Source organism: Nyctibius grandis, chromosome 8 (genome assembly GCF_013368605.1).
Source record: "Nyctibius grandis isolate bNycGra1 chromosome 8, bNycGra1.pri, whole genome shotgun sequence".
NCBI lineage: Eukaryota > Metazoa > Chordata > Aves > Nyctibiiformes > Nyctibiidae > Nyctibius > Nyctibius grandis.
In genome coordinates, this window is record NC_090665.1 from 13,964,078 (window position 1) to 13,982,332 (window position 18,255).

Here is an 18,255-nt window from a genome sequence, read left to right on the forward strand (position 1 = left end):
GTAAAAAAAAGGCTAGAACACTTCTTCGTTTTCAGAAATATGAATTTGATTTACTGGCATCTTAACAGGAAAACAAAACTTTATAATATAGAAGAGGTCCGAACCATTAATTTCAAATTTCGATCTCAACTGTCCCAAAGCTGAGAAGTCTTCAGACCCTGCAGTCTGGCTCTGACCCAGTTTTGCATTTCAGCCACTGGATAACTCCTACATATTAGTATGCTTTCCACAAAAAATTCAGCAGGCTAACAAGCTGCCATACAGAAGCTTTATTTACAAAGTCCCCAAAGGGGGTCAATAAAGAACAGAGCAGTTATTGCCTATAGCTTTCCGATCATTACTGTATCCTGCATGGAGCCACTGAAGCACTTACTCAGATTCCGTTGTCCAAGGCTCATACCAGGACTGCTGTTTGACCCAAAAAAACCCAAAGATTTGGAAAGCAAGGCAGATGATGATCTGAGACAAAACGGAACACAGAAGTGGACCTGAGATAAGACCTGATGGAGGCCTTCGCGCAACAAGCTCCTTCCAAGCAGGGTTCAGACTCACTGCAAAGAGAAAGAAAAATAAATTACACATTATATCATTATGGTTTTCAAGCATTACCCTGTTCACATTCTGTGGAATTAGAATGGCTTGCTCATGACATCACTTTAAAAATTAGTCCAGAACCGCAAGCATGAAACCACCTTGAAAAGATTATACCACACTAGAATAATGCCACAGTGCCTTCTACAGGCTGGTTACCCCCAGCAGCACAGGACAGCAGGGGACAATAATAGAAGCCATGAGACTTAAGGAATTGGTAGTGTCTGGCCAAATTCCCTTTGTCTGGCACAAGGACTTACAGCTCATCTCGGTTTTGGTCTGCCATTGCTTCAAAGAATCAGTTTCTATTAAACTTGAAAAAAAAAAAATTCTACTGTTAGCCAGCAAACTGAGTGCTAGGCTCATATGTGGAATCAAATGCTTCACTAGATTATCAATAGTTTCCAAGTATAACATTTTGTGGACAGAAGTTCAACTAAAAATGCAAGAAATCAAAACATTTGAGAAAGATGATATTGGAACAACTCCTGTTTTGATTCCAAAAAGTTTCCTCACGTCAGTAGAGACTCATGACTTCCTGTACTGTGAAGAACTACTTTTCTAAGATCATGCCCACAACCTGCTTTTTGTATGAGGACGTTCCACAAACTTCAGATGAATCTAACTCAGTACACAGTGGTTTGTTTTTTTTAATGCACATACTGTAGTAGTCCTAACATCTTAACTGTATGTCACAGTGCTTACTCCAAGCAGCATGTAATTAACATTAAAGAAAATTTCACCAAACAGAAGCTGCTTCATAGAAGCCAGCAGGGTTAATTCAGCACAATACTTACTAGTGAAGACAACCACCAAAATGATTGCCAAATCAATGAAGAGAAACTGGAAATCTCCCAAATTGCTCAGGATCTAGACAGAAATCACAACTGAAACATTGGTAATTTCTTCACAGCAAGAAACATCTTACAGTGACACTCCTACAGCATTAATTCTTTAAATTTCACTCTATAAACAAGACAGTCTGTTGTCAAACTGGCTTCCTTTATCTGCAGGAGTCTTGAGTACTCTACAACTCACAGATCAAGTCCTGAAGTATCAAGGTATGAAACAATTTCAGTTTCAAGATGCATAAGCTATTCGTAATTGAAATTTGTTTGTAATCAAACTTATGTTACTGAAACTTACAAAGCAATGAAATAACAGCTTAGGCCCACAGTCCTCTAAACACCATAACCTTCCTATGTAGTCATACAGTTGTCAAATTTCCACCTCAAGGTCCTTTAATACTTTGCATGTTTAACTTACTCAGAATACAAATTAAAATACAGGATTTCTACCACATGACATGTTGTGAATCCAATCACAATTAACAGGAAATACTCCACTTTGCTTTTTTTCACCCTCCTAACTCAATACTTGCAAGCTGCCCTCTTTCAATCCTTACATAAAAGTAACACATTACCCTTGAAATAAAGTTAGGCTATTTTAAAATGCTGACAGTTTTTACATAATGGAAAATTGTATTTTTGTTGAATTTATATGCTTATTTGGACTTCCCACTGTAGAGACAGAGACTTTCTATTCACAGGCATTAGTTATTGCCTTTTTTAAATATATACTACCATGTTTTCCATAGAGTTAATATAAAAAAAAGCAAAAAACACTAACAATACTTTTAGTCCAAAGACAGTTTTTAGAATGCAGGTGTTATGCACTCAAAGAGACTTGCAACAATTTATATTAAACATCTATCAATTTTCAAATCTCTGAATTACGTTGACACTGCTTAAGCACTTACAGAATACTTACAGAATATAGCAGAGTAACACTGATGTACTGGATAATGCTGTATAATGCCATGAACTTAAATACACAGAAGGAAGTTATTAAAGCAGCACGGCCTTCCCTGTCAAAACAAATGCAATCATGTCACTAGAAAGTTTTCTGTGCAAGCAGTTAGATTCTGCTTAGCAAAACATTAGCTGCAACTAAACGCATCAGCAAAACCTTTGAGGGACATTAGGCTGAAGACATACAGAGAAAAAGGGGTCAGACAGGTACACTTTCAAGTACATCAAAGTTGCGAGCATGCTTCTGAAGTGAGGCACCACCTTACTTTGCTGTTCTTTGGACTTTATGTGGTTTTCCAATAAAGGTTTTAAAATGAAGGTCTGCTTGCAAAAGCTTCTATGAAGCACTAGTTTACTACATGGATTGAACGAACATGCAGTCAACCACAGAACTGTTGACTTCAGAAATGTTTCTGATTACGCATTACTTCATTAGTTCCACACAGACTTAACTACATTCTTCTCTGTCTGACCTTCAGTCAAAGTTATTACCTAACTTCCAATTCTAGACTTGAAAATTGGTCAAAACCTATTCAGAAAATTTGTTTTCTACTTTGTATGGTGCTGAGCAGTTATCTGAAGAATTTTACTGCTTGCAATTACACACAGCCTTTACGGAAACTAGCATAGCCACTAAGACATCAACTTAAATCCTAACATGTAGAAGCTCATTCACACTCTAAAAAATTAACTTTACATGGACAAAAGGGTTTATAACGAAATACTAAATCATGCTATGACAAGCCTTTGCTCAGAGTACCTTCAGTAAAGAAAGAGAACTACTAAAAATGTATGGCTTGTTCTTTAATTCAAACTGGCCTCCTACAGCATCAAACATATACTAACATAGGGTACGCAAAGCGAGTTACACGGACACATTTAAGTTCACAGTAAATGGCATTACCTGATCAGCTTTGGCACGCAGGAAATACTAGGTGTCCTGGAAGTGAACGGTGACGCCACAGAAGCCTCAAGTTCAGACAAAGATATACCACCATGTGCCCTCTTTAGTGCCTGCCAGTCAACATTGAAACAGAACATTTTAAAAGTTGCTTTCAGCTGTAAAATTTAACTGAACAGTTCTGTATGGAAAATAAAAATATACTTACACCACAGTCATTTGCTCCATCTCCACACATGCCCACATAGTAACTATAAAAATGAAACAGATGTCAGCATTCTGGACCATTCCCTAATCATAGTCCATTTAGCTAATTTCATTAAATACTTCTATATTATTTGACTTATTCAGGGTTTGCATAATAATGAGTGATCATTAATGCTGAAAGCAATTACTGTTCCCATTATACATATAAGGAAGTACACAGAATAGTAACATGACATAACCAGGTCAATCAAACCAATAATGGTTATCAGCCCTCTATCATTCCAAGGTAAAAGCATCTTTGCTCTAGTCAGAGACTTTTGTAGTATTTGGTATAGCTGCAAGGCCTGACACCAACAGACAGTATACTGACCATATGTGAACTTAAGTCATCACATTAATATTTCTTTAATACACAGATGACACTTGATGATTTGTTTATTAAGCTAAGCAACCAGATTTGTAAAATATTAGTCAATCTAGTTATTTATTATTTGTAACTTCCTGAAAAGTCTGAAGCTTTCACAACTAGCCAGCAGATGGTACTATTCTCATTCCTGCTCAGCTAATAGGCTGATTTACCAACTCGGGGAAGTTGTATTAGCCCAGCCTTTTTCATTTGGCAAAACAGCTAGCAGCATACGTAATTGTTTCTCCTATCACACCAAACACTGCCAACCCTCCCGCTTTCTATGCTTAAGCAAATACTTACTCTACATTTTGTAAAGCTTCCACCAGCTGAGTTTTCTGATCAGGCGCCATGCGAGCAAACACAGTGCCGTGTAACACAAGCTGGAAAACACAAGATTTCTTAATGCTTGTAGGGCAAAGTCTGTTCACCATCAAAAGTGCCCATAACTCAAGTAAAATGCTCACCTTGGGTACCAGGTCCTGAAAATGCTCCAAAATTACTGCAAATGACTTCCCATTCATTGCAAAATGGTATTTGATCATCTGGAGATCCTCAAGGCTTTCATGGACCAATTTAACTGGAACATCCTATCAAAAGTAGTTTAATACTCTAGCTGTAATGTATTTATTTACACAGATACCTTGTAATTTCAAGCTAATACTCAGAGAGGTATTCCAAGAGATCCCACACTAGAGGAGGTTTCTAAGAACATTACTTGAAAGTAAACCTCATACAATGAAAACACTTACTTAGGAATAAGAAAATGTGGTTTAATGTTTCAACTACAAGCAGCCAGAGCAGTCTTAACAGATTGAAATGTGGAAAAAACCCTGTCTCCTGCACAACTAAAATGTCAAATGCCGTATCACAGTTGAAAAACTAGCTCCCCCAGCTGTTTCACTAATCTCTGGTGTTTTAAGATCTGAAAGTTAACTAGTACATCAATTTTGATTTGACACTTAACAACAGATTTGCTACTTAACAGAACAAGATAAAAAGAAAGAAACTCAACGGTAAAACTAACTTCTTACACTCTAAGGGCATAATGCTGCTCATATTACCTCTGAGTTTATGGCTGGTGATGAACTAGTGCATTTTGCGAGGATATCTGCATAATGCCAGTTGATCCTGGCAGCCTGCCCATCCTTTGGAGGTAGTGCTTCAGCAATAATGACCTTATCCTGAGGTAGAATCATTCCACAGTCTCTGGCCACCGAGATAGCAGTTAACATGTTATCCCCTGTTAAACAATCACATTTAAGAAGGTTTTGGTTAGAAAAGGATCAATAGAACACACTGATATTCCACGTACGAGAAAAGCTAAGAAAGGCAGTTTTAAACAAGGATGAGGACTGCCTAATGTACCAGCAACAACCTCGGGGCGCACCAAGTCTACAGACAAAATTCACAGCATAGCCCATTAAAACCCTCCCCTGCACTAGCATCACTAGAAACTTTGTATGCTGCTTTCAGCCATAAAGATCTCTTATTGACCAAATCTTAGTATATATTGAAAATCAGGCAGAAAACATATGGCCATTTAAAAAGCCGTATTTTAAACACGGTCACAGAACATATAAACACCGAGCTGTACTGTTAGCCTATCAAAACACTATTCCAAAGTAGCAGTACTTGTGATTTAAAATGCAAACACACATATTGCATGGAAAACATTGAGCACAGATACCTAGCCTGCTTACGGGAACATAAGAAGTCATTCTTACAAAAAAAAAATCCAATGATTTTAGATGATTCTAGTCCAATCTCCTGCTCAAAGCAGGGTTAGCCTTAAGATTAGAACACGACTTTGACCTAGTCTGATATGGAAGACCTCTAAGGTTTTTCATCCTTCAATTCAGTATAAAGTAACTTGTGCATGAAGCTAGGGAGAGGAAGCTACGAAGCAGAATTAATTCCCATACTGGTTTCTGATCTCTGTCCCACCAAAGCAACTTTCACCCAAAAAGAAACATCAGTGTCTGAATATTACCACAATAGTTTCTAAACTTCCCTCTAGCTACAAACACAGTGTAATCCCAGCCTATGGACACTAAACTTTGACTTCATATACTATAATTAAAATAAGACCAAAAAGAGATGGATTTTAATCTTCTGAGTATGAATGTTACATGCTAACCTGTAACCATGACAGTGCGAATGTTGGCTTTATGCAAATCTTCAAGTACAGCAGGGGTTTCTTGCTTTAGCTTGTTTTGCATTATAATTAACCCCATAAAATCCATGTTGCTTTCAATAGCATCTCTGTAGAAAAGGAGGCAAGGAAGAGAACATTTGAACAATTACAAATATTAGATGTAGCTTAAAGAGCTTGATTTTCTGTTTATCAAAGTAAAGGGAAATGTTTAGTTTTAACCATGGAAAGTGAAGAATTTGCTTTATAAAAAGTGACCTGAGAGATATCATAATTCACAATCATTTATACTTATTTCCCTTGTTTTAGTTGAAAACCAGTATGAGAAAATGTTGCTCCTCTCAAGCACAATTTTTATTTTCTTTCATGAGAACTCTTTCTAGAAGAAACTACATTCTCAAAAAGGTTATTGCTAGAAAAAAAATGATCTGCAGATAACTGCATTCAGAGCCAAATTTTAAGATTTCTTTAGAACGCACATATCTAATCTCCAAATTAGCTGAATCTTAACATACAAGCTACCAAATTACGTTACCAAGGCTAGTAAGATTAATAGACATTAGCTAATTAAGTAAAGCAACAAACTTTGGTTTACATGAAAGTCAGTGTATTTACAGGTTTTGGGTATTTTACTGCTACTATAGATTTTCACACCTGAAATTGGAAAACCATTTCTCTGCTTTGTACCGTTTTGCAAAAAGTACATCTTGTACTCAGAGCTGACATAAAAGAACAGAATCAAAGTTGGCAATTTCATAGTGATGCTACACTTTCAAACACTGTGGAAAAGACAGCATTATCCACAAAACCAGGACCAGCTGAAAAGTAATTAACAGGAAATACTACTCTTTGAAGGAAGAAACCTTTCTTCCTTCCAAACCTTTCTGACAAGCTTTGCAATGAGAAAATGGACATGCTGCCTACAGCAGACAAAGAAACTAAATCAAACATGCACAGAAGGGTTTCCACTACATGCCAAGTGTGTTCAAGTAACAAAGAAATCAGATGATGGTTTTCTGCCACATTACCATAAATTAAACATCATTTAAAAATATTATTACAGTTCATTTCAAGCTTAAAGCATTCCTCAGAACTCACATTATTTCAGAAAAACTTATCTTAAATTTCTATGTATTGTCCAGGGTACAAATAAAGAATGCACAGAACTACATATGTTAAGACAGAAGAAAGCTAAAGAAGAATAGTAATTGATTTAAACAAAACCAAATATTACATAATTAATTCAAAGCATGCAGCTTTTAGAGCCTGTTACTTATTAAAAAAGTGAAGTCACTCTTACCTATTAATAGTCTGGACTTTGTGCCATGTAAGCTTAGACTCCAATTTTCTGTGAGCAAGAGCAATAACTCGGAAGCCCTGCTTAGTGTATTCTTCCAGGACACTCTCAAAGTCAACAGGAACTTTAAAAAGGTGAAGTTTAGAGTTATTAAAATTATTCATATTACAGCTGAGCTACACAAGAAATAAAAATAGTTTGTTCCGTTACCTGTTTCCTGCTTACACAAGCTGGCAATCACCTCAGGGGCACCTTTCATGTAAGCATCCATTCTCTTCTCCCCTAGCACTCTTGCTATTACACACATACGTTGTAAAACTGAAGAAAATGGAAACTGGCGCACAATTCCAATCTCATAACTGGTCTGTGTCACACAGGAAGGAAGGAAGGAAGAAAGAAACTGCTACATCAACATACATTCTGAAAAAGAGCTACATACTTAATTGAAAAAGCATACTTACCGAAAGCTCAAAAAGTTCCTAAAAAAAATAAAAAATACATTTACTGAAATATTAATTTTTAAGTATTTTTTTCAGCTACAAACTATTTCAACATAAATCAGTAAATGAATCTACACAGCATTCACAGCAAAAAGTCACATTATATTTGTAATGGTTTTCATAAAAGTTGAACGTGAATATACTGAGTCTGTTCAGTATCCTTTACTTTAAGTGAGATATAGAAGAAATTTAGAGCTTGATATCTTGATTGGAATTCGCAAGACCTCTCACAGTCCAACCTGTCTCCGTTTAGCCTACATAAATGATTAAAGTACTATGGTATTTCAGAATGAGGCCATGATTATTAAGTATATGCCAAAAAAATAATGTAATAAGTCCCAGGAATGTTCATGCGTCAACTACTGCACAGTAATACTGCTGTGATGTACACTGAGTTCTGAACACAAAAAGACGCTTCTATCACTGTAGAGTAAGACTCATAGAAGAAACCAACCTGCTATACCCTCCCACTACCCTGCTCTGTGATAATCTGGGTATACAGCCATATGCTTAAATTTCCTCTCCTGTTTAAAAAATACTTCAAAATGCAGAGAGAAGAAAATTTTAAACCTGCCAAGTATATTTTATTTTTAACTCGGCACTTAAATAAAACACACACCTCTAAGGTACAATGGTGGCAAGAATTCCGCACATTGCAGTGACATTAACACAAACAATTGTTTAACTGAAACTGCAAGGTGAGCACACCTAAGCATTTCATTAGCACAATAAGAATTTGGCAGTGATACAACCAGTCTGTAAGGGTAATAATGCTGGCAATCAGTTTGCTCACCTTGAAAGTGGCATATAATGAACCACTACCTTCAACAACAGTTTAAACATGTCTTCGCTATCTTTGCCACCAAAAACCATACAGTTTTGGTCTTGTTTGTATTATATCAGCCAGAACCACAGCATACGGTAAAATGTATTTGTTTAACACAAAGGATTACTTTAACTCAAGAATTGCTTTGAATGTTTATACCATTTCTTGATTTGTTGCTTGCTTGGATTCTGGGAAAAGTTGTTTTGAAGGTCGAACCACTGTTGGCATGATTCGGTTATGAAGAGCTGTTTCCTCTTCAGTTGCTTCTTCTAAAATCTGTATTAAAAATAATCAACTGATTTATACATTCTTTAACCTTGATTTTCTCATAATGTAATTTTCAGGAAAAAAGCAGCTTTGGAAGTCAGCCCAAGGTGCAGTAATCTTTCTAAACAATATTTCCTGTGAGAATTAAGTGTCCTAATTTAGCAGCTAACTTAAGATCCACTTAGCTATTTTACATGTTTATTATATGCATTGAAACCTTGCCACACACACAACATCAGAAAGCAGTGAATTAGCTCTTCAGATTCTTTCAGTTCTATGAATTGTTGCACAAGACACATTCTAGGAACATTTTCATATTAAGATTTCCTTTGCCACACAGGCATTGGTCAAAAGCCACTGTTTTTACAGCTACAGCTTGAAAACAGCATATAATGGCTTATCTTGTATATCACAGTGTACAAAATTTCAGATGACTGATCTTAAAAACTTTGCTTCTCTTTAAACAAGCAGACACTTACCCATCCTATTGCTTCAAAACATCTTCAAATCAAGCGGATCCCCCAGAAAGTACCCTTCAATTTTTGTAAGGGAATGACAAGTTGCCATGCAAGCAACAAACTCAACTCAGCAAGCTCTCACTGCAAGCCCTCTCTTCCGGCAAAAGGAAACTAAAACAATGAAGTTATAATAGACTCAGCACTATAATTATTTATTATGAGACCAATTCAAAAGGTTTGTTTAGATTAACAGAAGAACAATTGACTGCACAAGTCTCTTCACTTGTATTTTCACACATCACAGTAAACAGATAAGACTCTGGCTGGAATCTTCAGAAACAGTCACAGCTTCTGGTCTCCCTCAAAAACCGTGTTAATTCAATGTCTAGTTTGATTCCTCGTACAGAGGCCTCTTATCTCTCTGTACTTAACTCAGTTAGCTAAGCTAATTCATTTTAGCAGCCCAAAAAGTCATCGCTTAGGAGGACAGGATTAAGGAAACATGCTATACCTTTAAACTGCATCCATTTCTGGAGCATGAATCTAACGAAGTCGCAGACTTTACAAATTAAATTTCACCTCCCAGCCTCCTAAGAGAGTTATAACTTTCATTACACCTAAACCATATTTTCAGTTGCATTCTTACAGCTCATTACAGAAATGCAAACATATATGAGCTCACATTGAATTTTCTACTCTATTCTGCTGAAGCTGTTAGAGCACAACTAAGTATTATATTTGCTATCAGCTCTGAGCTTATCCTTACCAAGCATTTTCCACCCGTTGAATTCCCCAAAGATCCAAGCCATCCTCAGTAAGTGTGCCAGTCTGCAAAATAAACCAAGGGGCATGGCACGAAGAAAAAGTCTTCAGAAACAAGTTATCCTCAGGTAAAGCAAAAATTAACAGCTAATTAACCAAATTACACCTGAACATTTTATTTTGTTTTCACTCAAAAATCAAGACCTCAAGACAAGAAATACACTATCTCCCTTGTTTTTTGCTAGTAACTAAGTTCCAATTCTGTTAAATAACTTAAAAAAACATTCAAAGTAATCATGCCCCTGCTTGGAGACAGAAAAACACATCAGACCCTTAAAATTCAAAGATGATAGCTCAACATGTCTATATTCAGGGGTTGGGGGCAGCACAAAATAGGTACTAAACCCTTAGTACTACTTTCTTACATAGCTAAAACAGTAACTGGAATATATTTAAAGGGAAATAATAAATTTAGCATAGGTACTTAAGATTTTAGATAAAAATCTACAGAGGAAAATAAATTTTATCTAAGAATTAGCTAAAAGCAAATGATTCTGGCTAGTGGCATTACTGTCTTTCACTCATGTTTCTGTTAAGGAATAATGACAAAATATGCTGGTTTGGCTTTTCATTGAAATAAATGAAAATGAGAAACAAGTCTGACCTCACACTTCAATTTTCCAGAGGTCTGTGTACTAATTAAAACTTAATAGCCCCCAACTCTCACATTTCTGGGGTGCGAGTAGTAAGTTAGGACTTGGGAGTCTTGAGATAAGAAAGCAGCTCTGTATTATAACAACTTTTTAGAGCAGACTAAATTAAGCGAGTTAACACTGAATAACTGGAAGCTAACAGGACAAAAATGATCTAACTTACATGAAAGTAATCAATTTTCCCATAGTTGCTAATCTATTGGAATTCTTGTTTATAATACAACAGCTCTCCAAGTGGCAACAAAGTTTCGAATTCACCTAACCTTATCAAAACACACAAGATTCAGCTGGCCACAAATATTTATCCTTTGTGGGCTGATGCAGAAGATGCCAATTTTTTTCAGCCTTCTTTGTGCATAAACGATGCCAGCAGTCATGGCAGCAGGGAGTGCTGGAGGCACCGTGATAGTGATAATGTCAAGAGACTCAATGATGATGGTATGAACTGGAACCTGCAATAAAGGTCAGAGTTAATGAACAAGAACTCACCACTGAATGATTCACTATTCCACTGAAGCGTTATCACGTTACTATAAAAGCAAAATCTACACATTGCTTCCCCAGTACAGCATGTTCTGGATTGCCCAGAAACCTAGCACAATCTTCACCCATCATCAGCTACCACGATAATCCAGTCCTAAATTACCCACAACCCATAACTTCAAGTTTTCACTTTTCCCCCTGCAATTAATTACTTTAAAAACAGTGACTGAATAACGCAAAAATTTTGGAGAGAAAAAAAATTACAAGGTTATCAGTTATCAGTTTCTTGGCATGGATTTTTTTGCCTGCAGCATGCTTTAGATGTGCTGTATCCTATTTCTTCCAACTGGCTATCAGTCAGATGGTAATCTTACACACATTAAAGATAAAAGTATAGCAACTGGGTCAGTAAAAATTGAGGTAAACTCAAATTTCACTGCAGTATATTCAAATTCTGCTTCTCTGCTGAATTTTGTTCTCAGTAAGCTTGTCTTTCTAGTTCCACTGACAGAAAATAAAGCAAATAAATTTTCATTTAAAATCGAACTGTTTCTCATCATCTGAAGTGTGTTGGAAATCATGATCAACCCTTTACTAAAATAAGGCAGTTCTGACAAGAAATGAAAACATACCTCATTTAAGATGCTATTGACAACTGTGTAAAGAAACCCAACGCCTGCCACCACTACCAGAGACAGAAGAAACAGGTAGGCATCTCTGTAGAGTTTAAAATCAGTTGGCTTTGGATATAGTATGGAACGAACAAGCTGTCCTTTAGCAGTACTAAAGCCTAGAAATAAAAAGGAGTAAGTTATTAAAAGTATAAACAAGAGCAAAAGTATTCAAATTATTAAAAACCTCAACGAAGCCCTTAAGCTACTCATTTCATTACAACTGTTTCTCAATATACAGTAACAGATGTTTTGCAATACGGTAATTAAGGTGCTTCAAAAAATGTACGTGCACATCATACTAAATGCTTCTCTCCTGTGGCAAGGACATGCAGCTGATGCAAACGAACCCCTCTTCAGGAGCAGGAGTACACCCTCAGATGGTTTGGCCTGGAGGAGTTTGTTGTACCGAATTTTGTCCCTCACAGTGCAGAGCTAGTGAGTATATTTATTGGTTGTCTAATTGTGCCAGTCCTCTGCAAAAAGAAAATAAAGTTAAATAACTAGAATAACTTCAAGTACTCTAAATTGCAAATCACTGTAAGCTCACTTGATGGCAGAAAGAAAGATTCAGAAAAAAAGCTTGCCAGTGCACAGAGTCATCTTTTGGAGAAGCCCACCTCTTGATTGCATGTTTGCCACCTGAGCCAGGAGACCTGGACTCCTAAGGGTTTAGAGTCAGACAACCAACAGACACCCTGACATCCCCCTCAAATCTTTGCCTCAACATGTGGAGAGGCCAACACCACTGCCCAATTTTGTATGCCCGAAACATTTTGTATCTGTTCAGACTTCGAAGTCTATTACTACAATCTCAATATCAATGTCAGGTCTGCTGGCATTAGTGACAGCTCCTTGACAGCTTCTCAGTCTGCAAGCCCTCCCAGCAAAGGCTAAGCCCTCCACACCGATATCTGGCATAGAAGATTCTACCAGAATGAACCAGCTATTGCATCAGTCTTAAAGATGATGAGTTCATCACAAGAGGAACAAGGCATGAAGCCTCCAGGCTTTGAATTTGCTACTGCAGAACACAAACCATGGGCCTGTTCAGAGAAGTTCAGCATGTCAGTATGTACTTGAGTATTCAGTCATGAATACTTTGTAATTTGACACAGCAATCAAAAAAAAATTCAGAACTACTTTTGAATTTTTTTAAATGGTTTTGCAGAAGGTTCTGTAGCCACACAGGCTAGAAAACACCAGGGTAAAATAATAAGTGAAAGCCTCATGTGGTGTCTTGAGAACAACATGGACATATAGGTAGCTTCACTGAACATTTCTGTTCTCTAAAAAAAAAAAAAATACCAGTTTTGAATTTGTTACAATAGGAATGACAATGACATACACACTAACATAGCCATGAACTGAGTTTCAGGAGCAAAAATGAATACATTTAGTTCACCGGTATTTTATGTGTATTTCAGCTGTAACATCAAACATTTCACGTGAAAGGTTTAATTCTGAAGAGTGCTGCGAGTACAGTACCAGCAGATCAATCTTACATCCTGATTAACAACAAGATTAAGACGACACATCTTTGCACACAACCATATGGAGTTCTGCTCTCCTAGAACTCTTTTAAGGACTAAATTTTCTACTATTTTCAGTTTTGTGCCATCCACCTTCTTCAGATAAAGAGATTTTTACTTGTACCTCACTAGGTAAGAATTACTTTAGTTCTTTCTATCGGACGTCTTCGGAGCAAGAAGCTAAAAGCTCTGTGACATCTATCCATTTCTGTGGAGTGGGAAATTCCCTACTTGCCTGAAAACCATCCCTGTAAACCAGAGAGGAGAACAGAAAGGATTTTATAGCCTTTTGCTTCTCTCTATATATATAGTCGTATCAGGAAAAGTGTACTTGTCCATACGTAAAATCTGAACAAGTTCCACAAAGCTAAATTCATCCTATTTACAACACAGGAGCTAACTCTGACCTGTCACGGGCAAAGAGCGGATTAAAAAAAAAAAAGACTTCAGATGTCAGGGCAGTAAGACTCAGTGTGATAGAAGCAATTACAATTCTCCTTGTAAGAGTTCCAGACCATGGTTTCAGATTTAAAAAAAAAAAAACATTAGCCTTCCCGCAGAGTAGAAGAAATAAGTCTTAAGCAGTTCATTTCTGTTGCTGTTTTGGACCACCGAACTGTACATACACACAGGCTGGGCACATAAAATTTCTTATTTAAGGAACAAAAGAAGTTGAGATGGTATTCTAGTCAATGTAGTCAAATTTATTCTATCCAGTTCTATTGTAGCTTGGATTATAGCTAACATTCATCTACTTTGTGGTGGTTTTCTTAAGATCATCTTTGTAAAGCAGAATCCCGCAACTACATTAGTCTGTGCAATTGTTTTTAATAGAACTTCTGTATTATCTAAAACCAAACCTTTAACATATTAGTATGAATAAGCACTTCTGTAGAAAGAGCTAGATCGAACACATTTTTTAAACAAACGTTATGTGCTTTGACAAAACTATGGGCAAAGAAAAACATTTGACACTGCCAATGACTCCACTAAAATAAGCTGTTCTCCACTACCCACCCACCAAACCTTTTCAAAGGGGCACATGTAGGTCAACCAACACACGGTAAAGACATCTGAAGGACCTGAAAATGCATTCAGGTAAGTTTTAAATTGATTCTACAGACTGATTCACTTTCTTGCTTGCCAACTGATACTCTCCAGGCCATTATCTAGTTCTATTATTGTTGTAAGACATTTATCAAATTATTTGTGGTATACTCATTTATCCAAGCTTAGCAACATTCAACACAATTCTCCAAAGTATCAGTTGACATACACCTACAAAAGCAAGTAGTATGTTAACAAGTGATAAACTTAACAATCGATACCTGTTCTCACTACTAGAGCTTTGACCAATTCTCCAGTATAAAAACGGGTTTGAATGACATTGGTTCCACAGAACAAAGTATGCCGTTTGTGCACTTCTGGACTGTATATTTCATCTCCCACTGCTTTCGGACATTCTGAAGGATTTGGCAGATTAATCTTTGTGACAGGAACACTTTCACCTTAAATGGAAAAAGAGTCTCAGCAAGATCAAATAAGAACAGACATTTTTTCCTTCACAACTTCAAGTAGAACAATATAATCTCACTTCACAGAAGCAGACTTACGGAAGAAGTCATCTTCCTTTCAGCATGTTATTAGGTAGTCTCTCACTTATTAGCCTCAGCTCACCAGATTCCTTATCCAAATCCTATTTAACTCTACTCATTATTCACCAATACAGCTTTTGTGCCTCTTACTTCAAATCAGCTAGGTGTCAAACACAGTTCATTGAAAGAAAACAGGACAAGCTGTCTTCTTCTCCAGCTGCAAGGCATCACCCCATCTTTACTCAGAAAAACTAGAAGCTGAAGAAAATTATTCTCAGCTCCTTTGGTGACTGAGTACACTCAAGCTAGGACTGCAATCAATTTTTATCAGTTGCTAGCAGCAGCAAGAAGCTCAAGTATATTCAAAGAATTGAACATGATAAAACAATCTCTGAACTACAATTTTCTAAATGCTGCCAGTTTGGACAGATTATTCCAGGAACAACAAAAAGTCTATGCTATTCACTGAAGCCGTCCTTAAAATACATCAGGTCCCTGATTTCAGAGTACGCAGGCACAGCTTGAGATAATAATTTCTGTTTTTAAATACAGCAGAACATTCTACTCACTACCTTCATTCTTGGAAGCAGCTAAAGTTTGGGCAAAAATTTTCTGACGAAACATACTGCAGAACTCAATCTGCACTGAGAACACCAAGTCAATAGGCAGGAAGACAAACTATCAAGAAGAAAGCTTTCCAACAAGAAATCAACACTCATTTTTGGGGTTGCCAAGCAGTACCAGGTAGCTGTTGCAGATAAGCAGAATACAAGTACATAAGTACTTAGGAGCATATGTAATTGCAAGAACATACACATTTCAAGCAAAATAAACATATTCGCTTCGGCTAGAGCATACTGCAAGTTAAGCATGCACACAGCTATAAGTTAATATGTTTAGCCACGCAAAACTGTATCAAGTTTACTTTACCTGTTAACATACTTTCATTTACAATGCAAGTACCACTGAGAAGTACTGCATCACAGGGCATAATTGTCCCATTAGATGGAATCAACATGATATCTCCAGGCACAAGGTCAGTGGAAAGGATTTCTTCTATTTCTGAGTATTAAAACACAAACACGTTTACCTGACAATAGCCATCATCTACAAAACCTGACAAAGATCCTCACAGCTAAGATCCAGGTGGTGACAATTAAGATTATACTCCATTTTATTAATGGCATGCTGAAAACTTTTTGAAAAGATACAGGAAAAGCCACTGATAAACCCAATTCCATCACAGATTAAACTCTAGAGCACATGGATATAGTTCATCATAACAAATGAAAGGAATCAAGCTTGTACATAAGATATCACCAGTATCTTCAGTACAAAGACACAAGCCCGACAAATACATGTCTTAAAAACAGTATCACACACCACAACCTAACCATCTTCAACTACTGTGGTATCCAAATGAGCAAAAGTCCAGAAAACAATTTGCAGCCCCTGCTAGGTAATGAATTGTAATGTAAACCCAACGCATGCACGTCTTTAAGCCAAGAAAGAAACTACAATGACAATTACATACGTGGAATGGTATATAATGAGAAACAGGAAAGGACAAGCACCTAATCTAGAACAAACCTGACACTCGCTAAAAATACCATCTAGAAGGATAATCCTGAACAGGTGATTATCCTCTCAACTTCACTTTGCAACTTTGCCTGTTCCCATGCAATATTGTTAAGAAATGCAAGCATTTCAAGCCGATCAAGGTAAGCACAGATGCACACCAATGTTACACTCACACTTAATGAACAATTTAAACTCAACCTTCCAAAACACCTGTGAAGTTTACCTTGATTTCCTCTGCAGACAGAAACCCTGACAATGCTGTGAGCTGCTACCATGTCATGTAACATAACATATTGCTGCAAAGGGGAGAAAACAGTTTATTATTTAAAAGCAAAGCTTGTCTTCTTCTAAATGCACATTCTATCTCTACAAGTAGAAGTGATGAGATTCTTTACTAACATTCTTTTACAACAAAATGTTACTCAAAACATTCTCTTGAACATAGTTTAGGAAACTTATGGGCAAATAAAAGTTTGAGTTCACCAACATGTACAGGTTCCTACTTTTAACAGCATTCTGGAAGCAAATATATATTGCCATGCAAAACATTATAAAAATGTTTGGTCATTAACATACGTTAAGTAAAAACTGAAGTAGTTGTATGAACTTGGATTAAGCTAACAGAGGGTCTTCTCATCTCTGGTCTGAACTCAGAGATTACAATTTAATTTTAATTACCACTTTGATTTCCATCAGCTGCAGCTAAGTCTACAGAGAAAAATGCATCACCAATTTAACAATCCACACATATGGCTTGGGCTCGATTCCATTAGACTTTTTCAAATGGAAGGAAACAATGCAGGATGGAATCACTACTGTCAATACAACTGGGTACATAACCTTGTGTCTGGGTTTTAGTTAAGTGAGGTAGTGTTTCTGTTATCCAAGGTTAACCTACTGATTCAACAGCATGGAAAGTCAGCAGAGAAGGGTCTCAAAAAGAACTGCAAATCCAAATTCTTTCAGCTCAAAGAGGGAAAACCCATAACAATATTCTACCTGTATACCTCCGAAAAATTCTTAAAGATTTGTGGTCAATTTCACATCAAAATAAACTTATCAGTAAAAAGCTGAAATTATGTGTCTGTTTTCTTTGAACTTACCTTTCTAATGGTGTAGAGTGAGCTAACAATGGATATTACAGACATGATCACAATTGCTAATGCATAGTAGTGATATTCATCAGTGATCCACAATATCACACTGAACAACTGAAAAATGTAAAAAGGGTTGAGAACCTGGAAGAATGACAGAACATTAAAGTTACACCAAAAGGTCACATGCATTCTCTGTCAGAATAGAGTCAGAATCATCCTCCTCCTCCATGGAGGAGATAAACCTTTCAGTTCTTTATACATGATTTTTGTCTGTTTTGCCAAACTGCTCCCTCTTTCTCCCTACTTCCTCAACCCCTCAAAAGCACAGTTCTCACTAAAATAATACACGAACACATACTTTTAAGACTGCAGGCATTTACCCCTACACCTCAAAGCAAAATG

At 36.7% G+C, this 18,255-nt stretch overlaps 1 protein-coding gene across 1 annotated transcript in view; it reads right to left on the bottom strand.

Moving 5' to 3' along the window:
- ATP13A3 (ATPase 13A3) overlaps positions 1–18,255 on the bottom strand; it is a 58,794-nt gene that overhangs the window by 11,183 nt on the left and 29,356 nt on the right. Inside the window, 23 exon segments of the mRNA XM_068405999.1 lie at positions 374–551; positions 1,389–1,461; positions 2,362–2,458; positions 3,307–3,416; positions 3,512–3,554; positions 4,220–4,299; positions 4,384–4,506; positions 4,981–5,159; positions 6,057–6,181; positions 7,372–7,492; positions 7,579–7,732; positions 7,830–7,847; positions 8,854–8,970; positions 9,441–9,458; positions 9,460–9,544; positions 9,546–9,590; positions 10,186–10,247; positions 11,158–11,346; positions 12,010–12,167; positions 14,909–15,088; positions 16,106–16,237; positions 16,980–17,052; positions 17,860–17,994. Of these exon segments, the coding sequence (XP_068262100.1) occupies positions 374–551; positions 1,389–1,461; positions 2,362–2,458; positions 3,307–3,416; positions 3,512–3,554; positions 4,220–4,299; positions 4,384–4,506; positions 4,981–5,159; positions 6,057–6,181; positions 7,372–7,492; positions 7,579–7,732; positions 7,830–7,847; positions 8,854–8,970; positions 9,441–9,458; positions 9,460–9,544; positions 9,546–9,590; positions 10,186–10,247; positions 11,158–11,346; positions 12,010–12,167; positions 14,909–15,088; positions 16,106–16,237; positions 16,980–17,052; positions 17,860–17,994 (2,495 nt within the window).